At 43.2% G+C, this 21,335-nt stretch overlaps 1 protein-coding gene across 1 annotated transcript in view; it reads left to right on the plus strand.

The window, feature by feature from the left end:
- Positions 1 to 8,412: 8,412 nt before the first annotated feature.
- Positions 8,413 to 21,335, plus strand: part of NUP160 (nucleoporin 160) — a gene marked incomplete at its 5' end in the record, with an annotated part of 54,578 nt that continues 41,655 nt past the window's right edge. The window contains 7 exons of the mRNA XM_040495924.1: positions 8,413 to 8,659; positions 8,928 to 9,039; positions 13,792 to 14,002; positions 14,314 to 14,536; positions 15,853 to 15,931; positions 16,776 to 16,890; positions 17,386 to 17,544. Of these exons, the coding sequence (XP_040351858.1) occupies positions 8,413 to 8,659; positions 8,928 to 9,039; positions 13,792 to 14,002; positions 14,314 to 14,536; positions 15,853 to 15,931; positions 16,776 to 16,890; positions 17,386 to 17,544 (1,146 nt within the window). The remainder of the gene's footprint in view (positions 8,660 to 8,927; positions 9,040 to 13,791; positions 14,003 to 14,313; positions 14,537 to 15,852; positions 15,932 to 16,775; positions 16,891 to 17,385; positions 17,545 to 21,335) is intronic.

Here is a 21,335-nt window from a genome sequence, read left to right on the forward strand (position 1 = left end):
GAAGAGAAGAGAAGAGAAGAGAAGAGAAGAGAAGAGAAGAGAAGAGAAAGGGAAGAAAGGAGAAAAGGAAAGGAAGATAGAGAAAGAAAAGAAAGGAAGGAAGGGAGAGAGGAAGGAAGGAAGGAAGGAAGCAGGGAGGGAGGGAAGGAAGGAAAGAAGGAAACTACATAAAACATGCACACTGACTGCATGACATTTTAAGTTATCAACACAGAAATGAGAATACGGCACATGTGGAAAGCCTGGTGATAGACAAGCATCTAAGAAATTTTCACAGTCTGAACTAAGTGTCCCAAAGGCCACAAGTTGTGCAACTCGAGAGTCAATTTTGACCCAGGAAGGACATGCCTGTCCTCAGTCCTGGGGAACTTCTGGAAGGGACTCAGTTTCGAACTCGGAAATTAGGGAGAGATGAAGGTGAAGATCCAGCCTGTCTCTGGCTTTTGGGCCACAGATCTGGAGCTTCAGTGCCAGAAGAGAACTTGTGGGCGCCTGAGCGGCTCAGTCGGTCAAGCGTCCGACTTCGGCTCAGGCCACGATCTTGCGATCTGTGAGTTAGAGCCCCGCATCGGGCTCCGTGCTGACAGCTCAGAGCCTGGAGCCTGCTTCAGATTCTGTGTCTCCCTCTCTCTCTATACTCCTCCCCCACTCACACTCTGTCTCTCTCTTCTCTCAAAAATAAATAAACATTAAAAAGAAGTACAATACCCTCTTCCTTAGAGGCAGGGAGATGGGCAGCAGCAGGTCAGTGAGGCAGGGCTGGAGCTTGAACGCAGGCCTTCTAATGCCCAGCTGACGTTCTTTTCAATATTTCATCACCAATTTTGGAACTTAGAGTAGATCCTCCCCTAAACTCTTTCTCTCCCCTCAACTTTTTTTTGTGGATTCCCAGCTGGCTGAGCATCCTTGGACAAGATGTCATGTGCATGTGTCTCATGTTGGATTCCCCAGGAAACAGACTTGGAGGCAGAGATTTGCATGCAGAGTGCTCTCAGGAACAGTGCCTGGAAGGGACTAAGGGAAGCAGGGTTGGGCAGAAATAGAGGTTGAGGCCTCAACCCATCCCACTCAGCACCCTGGAGCTGAGATGGTCCTTCAGAGTTGTCCTAGATCAAAGCAAGAGGGGAGGATCTTTCCATGTTGGCCACTCACTGGTTGCAGGGGGCATAATCATAGACAAGGCAGCTCCCTTCAGCTAAAAGCAAAAATAAATGGACTAAATTCAAGGAGTTGGCGGGGTTCCCATTCCTTTTTGGAGGCTGTCGGGGGAAATCTGTTTCTGTGCCTTTCCCAGCTTCTAGAGACTACCCACATTCCTTGCTCCTGGCCTTCTTGCTCCATCTCAGTCCCTTTCCATCCTCAGAGGGAGATGCTCTCTCCTTTTAAGGACTCTGTGATTAGATAGGGCCTACCTGTGTGATCCAGGCTCACATCTCCACCTCTAATTCCTCAACCTTACTCACACTTACAACATCCCTTTTGCCATGTAAGGCAAAAGGCACCCTTTTCAGGTGCCAGGGATTAGGATGTAGACATCTGTGGGGGCAGGGAGGGCATTACTCTGCCTACCACAATCTGGATTAAACATTTTTGCAAGAATACTTTATATATTCATAGCAGCATTATTTATAATAGCCAAAAAGGAAAACAACTCAAATGGCCAGTAACTGATGAAAAAAACGTAGTATATCTGCACAACGGAATACTGTTCGACCATAAAAAGGAATTTAGTACTGATTCACACTATAACACAGATGAACTTTGAAAACATTATGCCAAATTAAAGAAGCCAAATGGCACGTACATATTATTCCATTTGTATAAGATGCCCAGAATAGGCAAATCTATAGAAACAGGAAAGCTGACTTCAGTAGTTTCCAGACGCTGAGGACAGGGGAAAGGGGCAGTGATGTTGATGGGTATTGGATTTCTTTGGGGGATGATATAAATGTTTCAAAATTAGATTGTGGGGATGGTTACATAGCTATGTACATATACAAAATTCACTGAACTGCAGACTTTATAGGGGCAAATTTTACGGTATGTTAATACCTTCATCAAGTTGTTTAAAAATCTTCTACAGATGATGCCATATTCTTTCACTTTGCATCACCCAGGAGGCACTTTACACCTGGTTGTCCTTATTAGTGAGTAATGCTAAGACTGAACTCTGGGTTAAGATAGTAACAACTGATGGGAACTATATTTTTAATAAGTGCTTCAGAAAAAGTTAACTGTCTTATAGGAATAATCTATCATACAAGGATGTTACAAAAATGAAATGAGAATATGATATATTTAGTAAATCGTAAATATGGTACATAGAAAAATGTCCCCTTTCCCCACAACCCAAGGAAGATGTCCACATACTAATCCTTGGAACCTGTGATTCCATGGCAAAAGGAACTTTGTAGAATCTAGAGATGAGGAGATTATTCTAGATGATCTGGGAGGCCCAACCTAATCACAGCAGAGAACTTTTCTCTGACGTCAGAGAGAAATGTGACATTGCTGGCTTTGAAGATGAAAGAAGGGGCCACCAGTCAAGGAGAGGGTTGGCATCATGAAGCTGGAAAAGATACGGAAAGGGACTCTCCTATACAGTCTCCAGAAAGAATACAGCACTACTGACCCCTTGATCTTAGCCCAACAAAACCCATGTTGGACTTCTAACCTATGCAACCATGTAAGCCACTAAATCTGTGGTCATTTACTGTAGCAGCAATAGAAAACTCATACAATAAAGCACACTGAACTCTAAGAGCATGACATACACGAGTGAAATAGTTCAATATAGTAATATCCAAATTTCCCCAACCTATGGGTAAAAGTACAATTACATTAAAAACATGAAGAGGGGCACCTGGGTGGCTCAGTCAGTTGAGCACCCGCTTTCAGCTCAGGTCATGGTCTCATGGTTCATGAGTTCAAGCCCTGTGCTGGGCTCTGTGTGGACAGCTCAGAGCCTGGAGCCTGCTTCCGATTCTATGCCTCCCTCTCTCTCTGCCCCTCCCCTGCTCACCCTCTGTTCCTCTCTCTCAAAAATAAGCATTAAGATTTATATATATATATATATATACACATACACATACACACACATATATATGTGGGAGTATCCAAGGAGGATGTGTGTTCATGAAATAATCCATCTCCAAGTAATCCAGGTAATTCCACCAAGTTACTATTAAGAATTGCTGTGCTGGCCAGGCTCCAGTCTCCTTGGGGAAACCACCCCTGCTTTCTAGGACACAAGTCCTTCCCAGGTACTCACCCCACTCCTTTGGTCACCAGACTTCTGGAATATGCTGGAGGCTTTAAACTGGAAAAACTGCTCTGGGGTCATTTGCACAGGAGGAAGACTGGCTTTCTCCTTTTTGTGTACCCTCCACATAATCAGTCTTGATGCAGTACTTGAGGGCGCTCAATGTTTTATAGATTTTATAATGTACTTAGTCTTTTTGTCTTCCTAGTTCCCCACTCTGCTCTCCATGGACATCAGATATAAGTCCAGTAGGAACCAGGGAGGTAGGCGAATCACAATGTACTCACAATGATCCCTCCACTACAACTAAGTCCCAAATCAAACTACTACAGGTTCCTTTTGCCCTAAGGCAAACTTTTTTCCCCAAGTCCCTTTTCAGTCCCCTAGCAAGTAGGTTTCGGGCAAACCCATCACACAGGTTTGACAGATGTGCCCAGATATGACCAAATCCCACTTGGACTCAAGTTAAGACTCCCACTGTATGAACAAGGCAGTCTACGCCTGGGACAGTGTGTTTCTCCCTCAAGGAGATTCAAGAATTTAAAAAAAAAAAAAAAAAATTTTTTTTTTTTTTTTTTTTAATAATAAATAAATAAATAAAAGGGGCGCCTGGGTGGCGCAGTCGGTTAAGCGTCCAACTTCAGCCAGGTCACGATCTCACGGTCCGGGAGTTCGAGCCCCGCGTCCGGCTCTGGGCTGATGGCTCAGAGCCTGGAGCCTGTTTCCGATTCTGTGTCTCCTTCTCTCTCTCTGCCCCTCCCCCGTTCATGCTCTGTCTCTCTCTGTCCCAAAAATAAATAAACGTTGAAAAAAAAATTAAAAAAAAAAAAAAGAATTTAAAGAAGGTAGATAAGCTTAAACTAGGACAAAGACCTTGGAAGTCAGGGCAACAGGGAGACCCTGAAAGGCTTTTTTGAGTCCCCGAAACTTTTTAAGAAGTGTTAGAGACTGAATGTTTGTGTCCTCACCACCACCTCCCAAATTAGTATGTTGAAACCTAATCCGTACTGTCATGATATTTAAAAGTAGAGTTTTCAGAAGTCCAGTGTGTGGGACTTTTCCATACCACCAGGCAATTAACTCAACTCCTGTGGACACTGACCAGATATCCCACAAATTTAACTCAATTCTGACACTATCTACCTGGAAATAACATCAGATTTCATAAGTTAAGGGCTCAGTCCCACAACACTGCTCCCATTTCAGATGCCAATTGCAAGTTCAGGTTGTCACATGTGCTTCTGACCATTGGCTATAAACTGGAGGTTCCCACAACCCCTTCCTTCAGTTTGATTAACTGCTAGAGTGGCTCACAGAACTCAGAACAGTTTACTTACTAGATTTTGGTTTATTACAAAGGATACTAAAGGATATGAATAAACAGCCAGATAGAGATACATAGGGCAAGGTCCTGAATGCAAGAGCTTCTGTTCCCATGGAATTTCGGGCACAGTACAATGGGTTTATTCTGGTTCACCAATCTTGAAGCTCTCCAAACCCACCCTTCGGGGCTTTCACGGAGGCTTCATTATATAGGCGTGGTTGATTAGATCATTGACCATTGGTGACTGCACTCAATCTCCAACCTCGCAAACCTCCCCAGAGATTGGGGGCTGGGGTGGGGCTGAAAGTTCCAACCTTCAAATCACACGGTTGCTTCCCCTGGCAACCAGCCCCCACCTTTAAGTTACCTAGGGACTTTCCAAAAGTCACTTCGTTAACATAAAAAAAGACACCTTTATCCTCTCATCACTTAGGGAATTCCAAGGGTTTTAGGATCTCTGTGCCCAGTATGATTCCTAGATTTCTAAATCAGGTCACTGGGTACTGATAGGCACATAATCACATAATGGTGTAGAGTGAGATAAAATGAGTTAAGTCCTGGATATGTTGAGGTTGAGAGGTCTGTGGGGGAATCCCAGTGATGTTTGTAGGCAGATGAATGCAAAGACTGAGCACTCAAGGGACTGGGTGCCTGGCTGGCTCAGTCAGTAGAGCATGTGACTCTTGATCTTGGCTTCGTGAGTTCAAGCTCTATGTTGGGCCTAGAGCTTACTTTAAAAATGAAAACTCTAAAAAAAAGAAAAAGAAAAAGAAAAAGAATAGGCAGTTGGATGCATAAGGTTGGAGTTCAAGGGAGAAAGGTTTTTACACTGGAGATCTGCATCTGGGAATTATCAGAATGTAGCAATCTAGTATTTAAAGCCAGAAGACTGCATGAAATCCTCAGGGGAGTTATTTGTAGACAGGCTCAAAAACTGAGCTCTGGGGTACTCCAACATTAAGAGGGTTGGGGAAAAGAGAAGCAAATTAGCAAAGGAGTCTGAAAAGAAACAGTCAGTGAAATGGGAGGAAAACAAGAGGGTGTAGTGTGGTGCCCTGGAGGCCGTGTGAAGAAAGTGAGCAAGAAAGCAACTAATTGTTCAAATGCTGCAGATGGTCAAGTTAAGTTCAGGGTTAAGAATTCAGGGGTGTCTGGCTGTCTGAGTCTGTAGAGCATGCAACTCTCGATCTTGGGGTCATGAGTTCGAGCCCCACATTAAGTGTAGAGATTACTTTTTTTTTTTAATTTTTTTTTTTCCTTCAACGTTTTTATTTATTTTTGGGACAGAGAGAGACAGAGCATGAATGGGGGAGGGGCAGAGAGAGAGGGAGACACAGAATCGGAAACAGGCTCCAGGCTCTGAGCCATCAGCCCAGAGCCCGACGCGGGGCTCGAGCTCCCGGACCGCGAGATCGTGACCTGGCTGAAGTCGGACGCTTAACTGACTGCGCCACCCAGGCGCCCTAGAGATTACTTTTTAAAAAAAGAAAAAGGAATAAGAGTTCAGAGTTAGATATGATGGATGTCATTGGAGATCTTGAAAAAAGCTGCTTCAGTAGAACAGCAGGAGTAAAAGCCTGATAATAGTGGGTTTAAGAGAGACTGGAAGATGGGACTGCAAGCTGGTGCAGCCACTCTGGAACCTCAGTATGGAGGTTCCTCAAAAACTAAAAATAGAACTCCCCTACGACCCAGCAATTGCACTACTAGGCATTTATCTAAGGGATACAGGTGTGCTCTTTCGAAGGGACACATGCACCCCCATGTCTATAGCAGCTCTATCAACAATAGCCAAAGTATGGAAAGAGCCCAGGTGTCCATCGATGGATGAATGGATAAAGAAGATGTGGGATATATATATACAATGGAGTATTACTCGGCAATCAAAAAGGATGAAATCTTGCCATTTGCAACTACGAGGATGGAACTGGAGGGTATTATGCTAAGTGAAATTAGTCAGAGAAAGGCAAAAATCACATGACTTCACTCATATGAGGACTTTAAGACACAAAACAGATGAACATAAGGGAAGGGAAACAAAAATAACATAAAAACAAGGAGGGGGACAAAACAGAAGAGACTCATAAATATAGAGAGCAAACTGAGGGTTACGGGAGGGGTTGTGGGAGGGGGGATGGGCTAAATGAGTAGATTAAGGAATCTACTCCTGAAATCATTGTTGCACTATATGCTAACTAATTTGGATGTAAGTTTTAAAAATAATAATAATAATTAAACTAAATGTTAAAAAAGGGAGAGATTGGAAGAAAAGAAATTAAACAGAAAGCTCTTGAATTCTGCTCTAACAGTGAAGAACAGCTCGGAGGTAGGAGACAGTAGCTAAAGAAAGCAGAGACCAAATGAGGGTTTCTGTGTGTGGGGAGAAGGAAAAATAACAGCATGTTTGTGTGCTTAGGGAAGCAAGTCAGTAAATAGGAGCAGGGGTTGAAGACGCAGGAGAGAGGATATAACTACTAGAATGGTGTCCTTGAGCAGGTGATCTGGAAAAAAGGTAAAAAGGTTGTCCTCCCGTAAGTTCAGGGGCAGTTCAATTTATAGTGGTAACAGTACAGGAAGACATTGTATATGGGTACAGATGGAGGCAGGTAGGGAGAGGTGGTAGTGAGGGAAATTCTCTTTCGATTGCATCAATCTTGTAAGTGAAAATGCAAGCTGAGAGTGAGGAGGAGGGAGGAGGTGTTACCGGTTAGAGAAGTTGTGAAATACTCATATCTTGGACCATAAGTGGACAAAGGAAGTACGATGTGTTTGTTGGGCAGCAATATGGACCCACTCAAGGTTTAGAAGCCTAATGGAGGTAGAGGAAGTCATCTGTATGCGTATTTTATTCCAGCCCTGTTCAGCTGCAGACTTGGATTCAATCAAAGCTGTAGTTTTTACCAGAGCATAATGAAGAGGAAGAGAGCTAGGCAAAGGAGTAATTTAAACGGAACTTAAGCAGAGCAAGAAGGAAACCTCAAGGAAATGAGGGACAGTGAAAAGGTGGAAGAACAATGGACACAGTAGGTGGGATGGAGGGATGGCATCGCTAGCGTTGGTGTCCTAGGAGCAAGCTGGAAAGTTAGGCGGGAGTGGTCAGCATTGGATCAATGAAACAGAGAATGACAGCGAAAGGTTGCAGTCACTGGTAATAGCAAGAATAACAGAATTGCTTAACAAATGTTGACTACTGGGGAAAAAAGAAAAACATTTTCCCCTGAAAATCAGCATTTTCCCCAGTTCTGGGCATCTATTGTGCCCTAGATATGGGCAAAGTCACAGTATCATCCAAACTTCCAGATGAGGAATGGAAGCAAAGGCAAATTCCCTTCACGTACGCAAGTGAGCAGTATTTAGGTAATCTCAGCAAGTTATATCAATGTTTTATCGAACGCAATATCTATCATTACACAAGATTACACGAATACAGCCTCTTGAAAAGATTCCAATACAAAAGATTCCCTCTCCCCATTCCACATGTCAACCGAAGGCCAAAAGGGAGACCAGGAGACTTACGGACTGCCACCCCAACGCAGGGAAGGGTGACCGCGAACTCGGAAAACCCGGCAGAGGGCGCTCAGCTGCCCCGCCTCCCCGGACCTCGCCCCTCCCGGGAAGCTCAGCTCCACCGCCGCCCGCGCCCGGGTTTTCAAAATGGAAACAAACCCGGCCCCGCCCCGCTCCCGGAGGTCGCCGGGAAAAGGGCACCGCCCCCTGGGGGGCATCCCAGCCGGCCAGGCGAATGTTCCCGCAAGCAGAATCGGCTTGCTCTTTCCCTTTCCCTTCTGACTTCCTCCCTGCCCACTTTCGTTCTCCAGCCAACTGACTGGAAGCCTTGCAACGAACCGTCTTACCCTCTCTTCTCCTCTGGCTTCCTCACCTGTCCGCAACTCCGCCCGCCCCACCCCCGGAAGTGACGATGGCCTCCCATCCTTGCTTGCGTCCCGTCGAGCCTTGCGGCGGCGGCGGGAAGATGGCGGCGGCGGGAGCCCTGGAACGGAGCTTCGTGGAGCTCAGCGGTGCTGAGCGCGAGAGGCCGAGACACTTTCGGGAATTCACAGTGTGCGGCATTGGTACGGAAGCAGCTAAGGAGGACGCGATCCGGTCCTTCCCCTCGGGCATCTCTTATGGGTCCCTAAATGTCTGACCCCTCGTTCATACCCCTAAGTCCACATGCCTATAGCCCCGGGATCAGAGCTTCCGTAGTGTCCTACTTCGCCCTCCTTTCTTCTCCTTCTCTTTGTATGGATTGTCAGTCGTCACCCTCTGCTTTCTCAGTGCCTTCAGTCCCTGTCATCCCTAAAGAGCTAGGTGTTCGGGCTGACCAATCTTCTTTTGCAGGGACTGCAAAAGCCTTGGCTGGAGCCGTGAAATACAGTGAGAGCGCGGGAGGCTTCTCTTATCTGGAAAGTGGCAAGTTGTTCGCCGTCACCAGGAACAGGTTCATTCATTGGTAAGTGCTGTGTTCGCCAACCCCCCTGGCAGGTTGGGCTGTTGGACTTCTGACTTCTCGTGGCTGTTCCCAGAATGTCATTCTCCGAGGCGGTAATAGGAAAAGAGGACTGTTTTCACATCTGAATCAGGGGAAAATTAGGGAGACGCAGAGTACTAGGAGAGGTGCCCTTCCAGGCAGCACTAAAAGCAGAGGAAATGAAGCTTATGGGATAAAGCCCCAAAGTCCAGTCTTAAACTTGAAGTCATTGTGTTTTTATAGTGTTCTACAGCTTCCTTAATTCTTCAAAAACATTTGAGCTCTTTCACATCAGGCATCTGAGCACGTCTAGTATCTAAGTTTGCTAGAGATGGAGTGGTGAACAAAAGCAACACCATTTCCATCACGCAAGATGTTGTAGCTGTTTGAAGATGGGTGTGGATCTGCTTTTGATGGTGCAGTTTTATGAAGGAAAAGACACTAAAGTAAGGGACTGCGACATAGGTGTATAAATACAAATTTTTCATACTTGCCTCATAGGAAAAGTATAGGGGCTGTGAGAGGCTAATGAGAGGACCAAATGTTATTAGTGAGACAGAGAAGGCCTTCAAGGATATCACATTTACCCCGAGATCTGTAGGATGAAAAGTTGGCCGGGCAGGGAGGGGATTGGGGGACAGAGCCGTCCAGCACACAGCATCACCATAGGCAAAATCCATGAGATAGAAGGAACTGGGCAGGTTTGAGGAACTAACTGGATGGAGATCTGTGTGGCTTAAGTACAGTGGGCGAAATGGAAAGTGGTGTGAAGATGCTGAGACGGGGGAAGTAAGCAGGACTCAGATTATGGAGGACCCTCAGATCCTTTCTAAGCGTTTGGGATTTTTTCCCCCCAAGCACATTGAGTAATTGAGTAAAGGATTTTAAAGAGTTACTCTTTACTAACATAACCAAAATTGCATTAAGAAAAAAAACAGTTTAGGGGTGCCTGGGTGGCTCGGTTGGTTAAGCGTCTGATTATTGATTTCAGCTCAGGTCTTGACCCCTTTTCTTTTATTTAAAAAGAAAAAAAAATCATTTTACTTCATGGCAGGTGGATTTCAGTTAGATAGGTATAATACAAAAAAACTGCTTGTTTTAATGATGGTCCACGTGAGAGATGCTGGTGGCTCACTTATGGGAGTAGCTAGGAAAGGAGAAATAGATGGATTTAAGATGCATTTAGAAGTCAGTTTCACTAGGACTTGGTGACAGAGTGAATATGGGGTAGAAGATGGGAAGGGAAATGGAGGGAACAAAGTCAATTCCCTGGTTTCTGGTGTGACTAACAAGATATTGGGTGGGCAAGTTGCCTTTTACTAATACAAAGAAGATGGAGAGATGTGAATAATTCTTTCCAATACATTTGAAGTTACCTGTGTAGGAGCCCTTCAGAAATGTCATGTAGGCCTTGAAATGTATAGGTCTGAGGCTCAGAAGAGAGACCTATGTTTGACGTACAAGTCTTATTTAAGAAATACTTTTTAGTACCTAATATTTTCCAGTCAGTGTTCAGGGACTGAGAATATAGCAGGGAACAAAACAAAGTCCCTGCTCTCATGGAGGGAAAGAGGCAATAAACAACAATAACCCCCCAAAGCAAATAAATACAGTTTGTCCAGTGATGAGTGGAATAGAGAACAGGGAGGCAAGGTGAGAGGAAAGGGAAATGCCTGTAGGACATGCCTGCAGTTACCTTTCATAGAAGGTAGTCAGGGAAGACCCAGTGAGAAGTTGGCATTTGAGCGGAGGAAGTAGGTATCTGGGGGATGAGATTTTTCAGGTAGAGCCTTCCAAGAAAAAGGAACCAAAAATGCAAGGAACCTCAGACAGGAGCTTGTTCATTGTGCTCAAAGAATGGCAAGGGGCCAGGAGTCTGCAGCTAAGTGATCAAAGGGTAGAATAGGAAAGTAGCCACGGGTCAAATCAGGGCTTTGTTGGTAACTTTAAGGCTTCGACTTTTGCTCTGAGTTAGATGAGAAGAAGCCATTGAAGGGTTTTAAGTGGAGGAATGACCTGATCTAGGTTGTGTTTTTAGAGGATCGCTGTGGCTGCTGTATTGAGGACAGGGTATAGTGGGGAAAGGTTGGGAGCAGGGAGACTGATTAGGAGGTTGGTGCCATGGTTCAGACGAGATGCTGGCAGCTTAGAACAGGGTGGTATTGGCAGAGGCAGTGAGAAATATTCTGTTTGTGGATATGTCTTGAAGGTGAGTTTGTTAGAATTACTATTGGTTCAGATATAGGGTATACAGAAAGAGAAGCATCAAGGGTGACCTCCAGAGTTTTGTCTTGAGCAACTGGAAGTTACAGAGATGCCATTAATTGAGTTGGAGAAGAGTGAAGGTGAAGTGGGTGTTTTGGTCTCTTTGTTTTGCAGGTTTGCTAGTCTAGGTGTTCTGTAACAGGTTTCATTTGAAACCCCTGTTAGATATCCAGGTGGAAGTGTTGAGGCAGTAGCCAGTTCAGTGGAGAGTTTGGACTAAAGATATAGATTTGGGAATTGCTGGCATTAGATGGCATTTAAAGCTATTACACTGAATGAGATCACTTAGAGATCGCCAGAAGTATTGGCATTTGGGGCCAGAAAAACCTTTGTTGTGGGGAGCTGCCCTGCACATTTTAGGGTATTGAGTAGCATCCCTGGTCTCTACCCACTACAGGCCAAGAGCACCCCCTCCCCAGTGTGACAAGCAAAAATTTCTCCAGGTACTATTAAATGTTATTAAGGAGTGGGGTAGATTGTTCCCCTGTTGAGAACTTGTGTAGTGGAGGAAAGTTAAGGTCTGAGGACTAAATCCTGGAGCACTCCAATATTTAGTAAGATAAGGAGACTAGGAAGGAATAGGAGGGACATAAGAGTTGAACAAAAAGCGAGTGTTATCTCAGAAGCTAAGGGAAATATTTCAAGGAGAAGAATAGTGGAAAACTGTTAAATACTGCATATAAGTCAGAGAAATGAAAATAGACCTCTGCGTGGTGGAGGTTTGTCAGAAACTGCTCCCACTGTGGTACAAACATCCGAAGTGGCTGGGCTCTGGAGAGAAGATGACAGGAATTGTGAGTACAGAATAGCTCTCTTAAGGAGCACCGCTGTGAGAGAAGTAGAGAACTCCAATTCTCGAAGGAGGGCAATGCAAGTGTATGGAGGAAGTATAATAGTGTATGCATACACAGTCGAGAGCAATCACTAGAGGGGAACTGCAGAAAGTGAGATATTAGAAAAAAATATAGATGCAGGAAAGGAAGTGTGGGAGAGTAACAGTGAGCCAGGAGCTAGTCTTCAAGGAATGAAAGAGACCTGCAGATAACTGCGCTGGGCAGGGGTCGTAGGTGGTGTCTGGCTGCACATGCCTCAGAGCTGAGTAGTTCGGGCAGGGAGGGAGGAACAGTGGCGCTGGAGTGGCAGTGGGGAGCAAGCAGGACAGCTGTGCCCCACTTTGAGGCCCCAGCACAGAGAGTGTGGTAGAGAGAGCTTACCACCATTAGAGAGGACTCTGGGGGGTGTCCCCAGGGCAAGATCCAGGACCCAACTTTAACCATAAAACAGGAAGGTGAAGCAGGTTTTCAGAGACGAGGTTGAGAGTCCAAAAAATTGTGCTGATGACGTGCCGTGAGTTACGAGAAGCAAAGCAGCCCTAGGAAATTAGAGTTCACATGGTGCGTACAGCTTCGGGGGTGGAAAAGATGCGCTTTGAGAGGATGGGTACAGTAAGCAGATAAGACACCCGAAAATCAAGGTTGGAGGAAATAAAATGCAAGCGTCAGGTCCAGGAGACGGAGAGGGAATGCCTGGAGACACGGGGAAAAAGCAGGAGAGGGTAGTATCATCGAAGTCAAGAACGAAACTCTCAGAAAGACAGCATTGTCAAGTATGGGGACTGCTACTAAGAGGTCAAGTAAGAACAGGACTGAGGAATCCACTGGAATTGGTGTGGTGACCTTGGTAAGAAGAGGGCGGGTTGAAGAGTATGAGGGAGATGAGGAGATAGAGAAGACATGGCCATGGAGGGGAAAGGAGAGGTGGTGATAGCCAGATAGTGGCAGGAATGGGGTGATGGAAAGGGAGAGGCCAGGGAAGAGCGCATTTGAATGTTGAGGGAAGGCTTTGGCAGAAGGAGCGGTGGACACAGAAGGGATATACTTGAGAACATCAGAGGTTGCCCTCGAATTGCTGGAAGGAGACTCGCTCTTCAGGGGAGGATGCAGGCAGACTGGCAAATGAGCTGATGAGAAGGTAGGGCCCTCCCAGCACGGTGTTTTCTATGATCCAGTGCTACCATATGGCAGAGTCGGGCCTGAAGAGGTCTTCCCTGCATCCAAGAGGAAGTCACTGAAAGGGAAAGAGTCACATTTGTTAGGGTCACCATAGTATGATGCTGTAGTACTGATAGTAGAGGCATTCCACTGTAAGTAATGGGGGTGCATGGTGTGAATTTTCTTTATAGTGGGGTTCAGTTACTTTGAGTATCATCATCCTAAATAAATAAGCCATCAAGTTTGGAAATGCCTCCATTTTAACAGAGAATCCTATAGTAAGATTGGAATTTTATATGGTGCTGTGGTTGGCAAATGAATGTATCGTGATGGTTTAGATTCTAAAAGTTGATCTGAATTTGTTTACCCAAAACTTTGAAATTGGGAAAGTTCATCTGGAAGCCACTTCCATATATTTCAAGACAACAGTCAGTTAGGAAAGCATAAACTGTTTAAACAAATGTCTCTTTTTTAATAGGAAGACCTCTGGAGATACATTGGAGCTGGTGGAAGAGTCACTGGACGTAAATCTGTTGAATAATGCAGTTCGCCTCAAATTCCAAAATTGCAGCCTCTTACCTGGAGGGGTTCACGTCTCTGAGACTCAGAATCATGTGATAATCTTGATCTTGACCAATCAGACAGTGCACAGATTACTTTTACCACACCCTTCCCGGATGTATAGGAGCGTAAGTTGGTTAAGAGTAATATCCTTTATTTCCCAAGTTACTCTGGTTGTCACACATCTAATGCTGGAGCAATATCCTTTAGAAATTGAAGGAAAATTGGATTTCTTGGTAGCTCTTACCAAGCATACTTTTGATAGTTACAATTTAAAATGATTAGACACATTTTTAAGTTGAAATAATCTTGATGAAAAAGAACAGCTTTGTTTCCAGGCTCAATTGTTTCTTTTAAAACTTTTGTAGCCATTGAAAGGAACTGAGCAAAATTGAGTTTGTTTTGATTTAACAGATTTTTCTTTTTAATTACTCCACAGGAGTTGGTAATTGAAAGTCAGATGCAGTCAATATTTACTGACGTTGGAAAAGTTGATTTCAGGGATCCTTGCAACTCTCAATTAATTCCAGCAGTACCTGGACTCTCCCCTAATTCTACCTCCTCGGCAGCTTGGCTTGGCAGTGATGGGGAGGCTCTGTTTGCTCTTCCGTCTGCTTCTGGGGGAATCTTTGTTCTTAAACTACCGTCTTATGACATACCTGGTAAGAGTGGGAGCTGAACTTGGATTTAACTTTAAGCAAGGAATGTTGGCAGTAAAACAGACCTTAGAAGACCATACCCATCATCCAAGGCAGGAATTGCTCCTCTACTCCCCCTGAAATTGATCATTCAGTGTTGCTTGCCAAAGGAGTCTCTAGTGCTTTTACTGTTTTTTGTTTTGTTTTGTTTTGTTTGTTTTCTGAGAAGGTAAGATTTTATACAGCGGATGAGGAATTGTAAAGCTTTTCGGAATGTGGGAAGACATAACTGTGAGACAGCCTAGTCTAAGGCCTGTAGTAGAGATGAGTTGACTAGTTATCTACCTTCAGGTTGAGGTGCTATAACTAAAATAAGTTAATTGACACAAGGAAGTTCGGCTGCTGATAACCTGCTCCAAGTCACCACTGTCTCCTGCCTGGATTATTGCATTATCTTCCTAAATATTCCTCAGATCTGTTCTTACCCCTCTACAGAAACTTCTGAGATACACTTAAATCTAAGTAGAGTCATGTCACTCCATTGCTCAAAGCCCTCAAGTGAGGGTTTGTTCTTCATATCATTCTGAATAAACCCAGAGTCCTTACATTGGCTTTCAGGGACCTCTTTTTTCCCCTTCGCCTTCTCTACACCAGCCTCATGCTTCTCGCAATTGCAATTCCTTGAACATACCGGGCATACTCTTACATCAGGGTTTTTGCCTGAGATAGTCTTTCTCCAGCTGCCAGCTTGGCTCATTCCCTTAACTCCTCAAGGTCTTCACTCAATGTTCCCTCAGTGTGTGAGTCCTTCCCTGACCACCCTTTTCCAAATTGCACATACACACACAGCATTCACTGTATGCTTTCTGTTTTCACTTATTACCATTCTGCTTAGTTTGTGAGCTGTCTCGGCTTCTGCCCTTCTCCCAGTGGAATGTAAGTTTTATGAGGACAGGTGTTTTTTTTTTAATGTTTTGTTTACTGCCACATCTTCAGCACCTAGAACTGTGCCTGACACATGAAAGGAACCCAATGATTCTTTTGGGAAGAATGACTGTTCTGAGCAGCAATCAGGTTACTATTTGTAACTGTTTGGCAAAAATTTTCCCTAGCAATATGTTAGTGCTATTTTTATTAATGCAATAATGATTCAAGATATTTTAAGTGTGATGTATGTGGAAAGGTACATCCTAAAGCCCTCTTATTCAGTATGGAAATGGAGAAGCCTGTCACCTGTTATAAGGACCTTGTTCATGATTGGATGGATCCTTGTTTTTGAGTTTCTCTGAGTCTGATCAAGAGGTGCCTTGGATGTCACTGGTCTGTTTTCAATCTCGTAGGGATGGTGTCAGTTGTGGAACTAAAACAGAGTTCAGTAATGCAGAGACTGCTTATAGGCTGGATGCCAACAGCTATCAGGTAAGTGGTGTCTGGTGGGCAAACCAAAGGGCCCAAGAATTTCATTTTTGCACTGGTCAGGAACTATTAGTGATTCTAGTCTTATTCTAAGGCAGATAAGCATTATACTGGAAAGGAGAAGAGTCTGCAAAATATCACAGTCCATCTGAGGAGAGCCACACCTCAGACATCTTGATAGCAGAAACTGATTTTTTCTATATTTTCTCATGATATTCAACTCAGTGCTCTGCCCTGACTCACTAATTTTGTGTAAAATTAGAAGTAGGAAGTTTCTGATGATTAAAACTCTATTCCTTTCTTATGTAGAGCCCTTTAAAGTATATCATAGTGATTGGTTATAGACCAAGTAGAAAATATAGTTCTCTGATACCAGCATGTAAACTCTTGGTTCCTTGTGTTGACTAAGAGTGTACATTTATAGGGGCACCTGGCTGGCTTAATCGGTAGATCATGCAATTCTTGATCTTGGGGTTGCGAGTTCATGCCCCATGTTGGATGTAGGAAATACTTAAAATCTTAAACAAAATGGTACATTTATAACTTTCTTTTATCTGTTTAATTACAAGTTCTAATAATCTTGGGGTGCCTGGGTGGCTCAGTCGGTTAAGCATCCGACTTCGGCTCAGGTCATGATCTCGCGGTTTGTGTGTTCGAGCTCTGCGTCGGGCTCTATGCTGACAGCTCAAAGCCTGCAGCCTGCTTTGGATTCTGTGTCTCTCCATCTCTCGGCCCCTCCTCTGCTCATGCTCATAATAAATAAATGTTAAAAAAGTTTTTAAAAACAAGTTCTAATAACCTGATAGTTAGAACACTACGAGCCTAAAATTGGGCTTTATGTTTTTAGAGGTGACCAGGGGCCTTCAGATCGTCCCCTTGCTCTTGCCGTTCATTGTGTCGAGCACGATGCCTTCATCTTTGCTCTTTGCCAGGATCATAAACTACGAATGTGGTCTTATAAGGTAAATGCTACATTTATAGTTACTTAAGTTAAAATAGCATTGCGAATTGTAAGACAATTGAAGTCAATCTTGCTGTTTCTGTCAAAGATTATTAAGATCACTGAAGTTTGGAAATTGCAGGCCATTTCTACATTCAGACAGTTTCATTTAGCTTTTTCATACATTTCTCCCCTTTTTATATATTTTTAAATTATGAATCCTACAGAATTAAGATAGTGCAGAGAATAATGTTCACTTAAGAGGAATGAATGTGTTTTGTAAATGCAAGTTGATAAAACAGTTTTCAGGATTCATAAGCAAAACAGTTAGATGATCTTATTTATCAGACTTAAGAGACATTTTCATCTCAGACTTTAAAAAAAAATCTTTAGTGTCCCTTAGCAGATAAAAGAGGAGTGCTAGCTGTGATGAGTGCACATCCTTTCAAAGGGGAAGAAGTTTGTTTTTCCTGACTTGGATATTCTTGGATACTACTTGTTGGCTTATCTTGAGCAGGACCAAATGTGCCTGATGGTGGCCGACATGCTGGAGTATGTTCCTGTGAGTAAAGACTTTCAGCTCAGTATTGGAACTGGACATAAGTTACGGCTTGCTTATTCCCCTTCCATGGGACTCTACCTAGGGCTGTTCATGCATTCACCAAAACGCGGACAGGTATGAAACAAATAAGACCTGTATCAAGCTACACTGTATGTACTGATGTGGGCAAGTAGCGGGAGATACATTTGAGTCTATTTAAGCTCTTCCCACCAACCTAGGTGTTTCATGTGTTGTTTCTGTGGAGATGATGGGTTTTGTGCTAACGTGTGAATCAAAAAAATCGTGAAGTCGTGGTGAAAGGGAGTAGAGAGTTCAAAGGAACGTGAAAGGAAAAGTTAACCAAAGCTAAATAAGAAAGAGCCAGTTTTGGGGCGCCTGGGTGGCACAGTCGGTTAAGCGTCCGACTTCAGCCAGGTCACGATCTCGCAGTCCGTGAGTTCGAGCCCCGCGTCAGGCTCTGGGCTGATGGCTCAGAGCCTGGAGCCTGTTTCCAATTCTGTGTCTCCCTCTCTCTCTGCCCCTCCCCCGTTCATGCTCTGTCTCTCTCTATCCCAAAAATAAATAAACATTGAAAAAAAAAAATTAAAAAAAAAAAAAAAAAGAAAGAGCCAGTTTGGATATCTGGGTGAAAAAATGGAGTTATGAAAGGGATGCAGGTGTTACTAAGTGGTTGGAGGGAAGTTAATTTTTAGAAATAATTTTGCTCGTCTTCCAAACACTAGCTGTTGTATGTAGATGAGGTATTTAGGATGTCATATAATGGTAATCCTGTAATAAACAACCATTCGTTGGATATTCTGGGTTTGCCATGATGCCGGGCCCCTTATGTACATTAATAGCAAATACTTGGACAGTGCTTACTCTGGGCTCACACGCTTTATGCATGTTATCCATTTAATCCGGATAACGTTTCACTGAGGTAGGGTCTGTCCTCACTGTGCTGGAGGTGCCCATCCGGGTGCCTCTTCACCCTTGTTGGGCTCTGATGCCCAACTACAGGTTGCCCCTCCATATGGATGCCTTGTTCATGCCTTTTGAGCTGATACTCTGCCACTCCTATTCAGTGGTCACCCTCCTTCCCTGCTTGGGCTTTAATCACCAATACAGACTGCTACTCTATGTGAACACCCTCCTTGTTCTGCTTGAGCTTCCACCCTATACCAGGCCTTCCATATGTGTGGAAGCCTTCACACTCTGCTCATGCACCTACACTCTAAGCCAAATGTGGATACTCTTTTTACCTCCTTGGGCTCTTGATTCATCCATCCTATGACCCTGACCTCGGTCTCAGTTTCCTCCAGTAGTCCACAGAACTCCGGGAAACAGTAACTTACATTTGCCAGTTTACTATATGACAAAGGATACAGATGAACAACTAGATGAAGAGGTATGTTGGGTGAGGTCCAGAAGGATCCTGAGTTCAGAGGCCTCTGCCCTGTGGTGTAGGAGTTTGCCACCCTCCTGGCACATGGATGTGTTCACCAATCTGGAAGCTCTCCTTATACCATACTTTAGGGATTTTTATTTTAGGGATTTTTATGGAGGCATCATGATGTAGGCATAATCCATTATTACTAGATTTCCAGCCTCTCCCCACCCCAGAGAATGGGGGTTGGGGCTGAAAGTTTAAGCTTCTAATCATGGCTTGGTCTTTCTGGTGACCAGCCCTAATCCTTGAAGCTATCTAGGAGTCATCTCATTAGAACAAAAGGTGTTTCTGGGGCGCCTGGCTGGCTCAGTAAGTAGAGCACGAGTAAGTAGAGACTCTTGATCTCAGGGTGAGTTCGATCCCCATGCTGGTTGTAGAGCCTACTTGAAAAAATAAAAGGCATTTATCACCTAGGAAATTCCAAGGGATTCTAGAGCTCTGTATAAGATGCTCCTATCATCTTCATCATTCAGGAAATTACAAGGGTTTTAGCTTAGTGCCAGCACCCAGTTGCAGAGACCAAAATATGTTTATTATTATTATTTGATAGATTCTGATAGAGATTATGTTGGTTCTGTAGATGATGCTGGAAAATATTGCCATCTTTGCAATATTAAGTCTTTTGGTCCATAAACATGGAATGTTTTCCCATATATTTACATCTTTAATTTCTTTTTACAATGTTTTATAGTTTTCAGAGTAGAAGTTTTGCAGTTCTTTTGACCAGTTTATTCCTGGGTATTTATTCGTTTTAATGCTAGTGGAAATGAAATTATTGAAATGAAATTATTTTCTTAATTTTATTTTGAGATTACTCAGTGAATGTTTATAGAAATACAGTTGATTTTTGTATCATTGGTCTTGTATCATGCAACCCTGCTGAATTATTTTATTAGTCCTAATAGGGTTATAGTGGAGTCCTTAGAACTTCCTGTATACAAGATAACCTCATCTGCAAATAAAGATAGTTATATTACTTCCTTTCCAATTGAATCAACTGAATGCCTTGTTTTTTTTTTTTTTTTAATTGCCCTGGATAGATCTTCCAGTACAATATTGAATAGAAGTGGGAAGAGCTGGCATCTTTGTCTTGTTCCTGGTTGAAGGGAGAAAGCTTTCAGTGTTTCACCACTGAGTATGACATTAGCTGTGAATTTTTCATAAATGCCTTTTATCATGTTGAGGAAGTTCCTTTCTATTCCTAGTACTGAGTGTTTTTCTCATGCAAGGGTGTTCAGTTTGCTGCCATTGCCTTGATTCATTATAAGGCACCAGTAATTTTACCCTCTTATTTAGGCTTGTGCATCATCAATGCAAAAATATCAACACAGATATTGCAGATAATGTATTCTTATGAAAAGAGTTTCGGCCTCACTGATCCCCTGAAACAGTCTATGGTCTACATTTTGAGAAGCACTCCTCTAAAAGACTCAAAATTGAGTGTAGGAGTGGTGTGAAATTGAGCAGAGCTGTTATCTCCTTTGTTTTGAGCATTATGGTTCTATTAATGAAGCCTAAAATCAGATAAACCTTTTTGCCAGTTAGACCTACTCATGTTATGGTGAACTTGTAGACTTTTTCCCCCTACACAAATCCTGCTCTTCAGCCTGTATTTTCCTCTAATAGGCACAGTTGAAATTTATTTTTCCTTTGTCTCTAATATTTATATCCATTCCTATTCATTTGTTTCTGGTGTTTCCTTTGGTTCTTTGGATTCTAATTCTTTAGTAAGTGTATTACTTCGGTTATTTCCAGGATCTTGTTCTCATTGATCATACAAGCTGCCATCTGTATTCCATCTAAGACCTTAATACAACTCTCAAACAGAAGTCCTGTAGACTGTGGTGTGTGGTCCACAGACTGGTCCTGGGCCACAAATTCTTGTTTACCAGTTTGCAGTAAGATAGCTACAGAACATGAGAGTGAACTTTCAGATACTTTTATAGTGGTTTGACATTGCTACAGACGTCCACATTCAAGATTCCTGTATGTTATAAATAAAGTATCAATCTGCAACAGGTTGGAAATTAAATAAAAAAAAACTAGCCCTTTACCACAGGTAATTTGAGAAGCACTATATGCTTGGCCAGCATTTTTCCAACAAGAAATACCTTGTTTTTCTATCTACTATACACATATTGTGGTGATGGACATGTAACAAAAAAAATATATATGAAACATGTTTACCTTTACTATGAGTGATGAACTGATGAACTTTGATACTTTGTTGTTGTTCTTGTTGTTCTTGTGTGAATGCTGGTTGAGACCTGCTAAATTGATTTATATTCCACTAACAGGTTGAGATCTGCAACTTGTAAAATACAGCTCTAGACTAGGATGAATATGAACACTGCATATATCTTTTGTATTTCATACACTCCTACTTTTTCTCAGAAGGGACTCTCTGTATATTTTTCTTTTTTTTTTTTTAATTTTTTTTTTATTAACGTTTATTTATTTTTGAGACAGAGAGACA

This window comes from Herpailurus yagouaroundi, unplaced genomic scaffold, assembly GCF_014898765.1.
Source record: "Herpailurus yagouaroundi ecotype Mexico unplaced genomic scaffold, PumYag 187, whole genome shotgun sequence".
Taxonomy (NCBI): domain Eukaryota; kingdom Metazoa; phylum Chordata; class Mammalia; order Carnivora; family Felidae; genus Herpailurus; species Herpailurus yagouaroundi.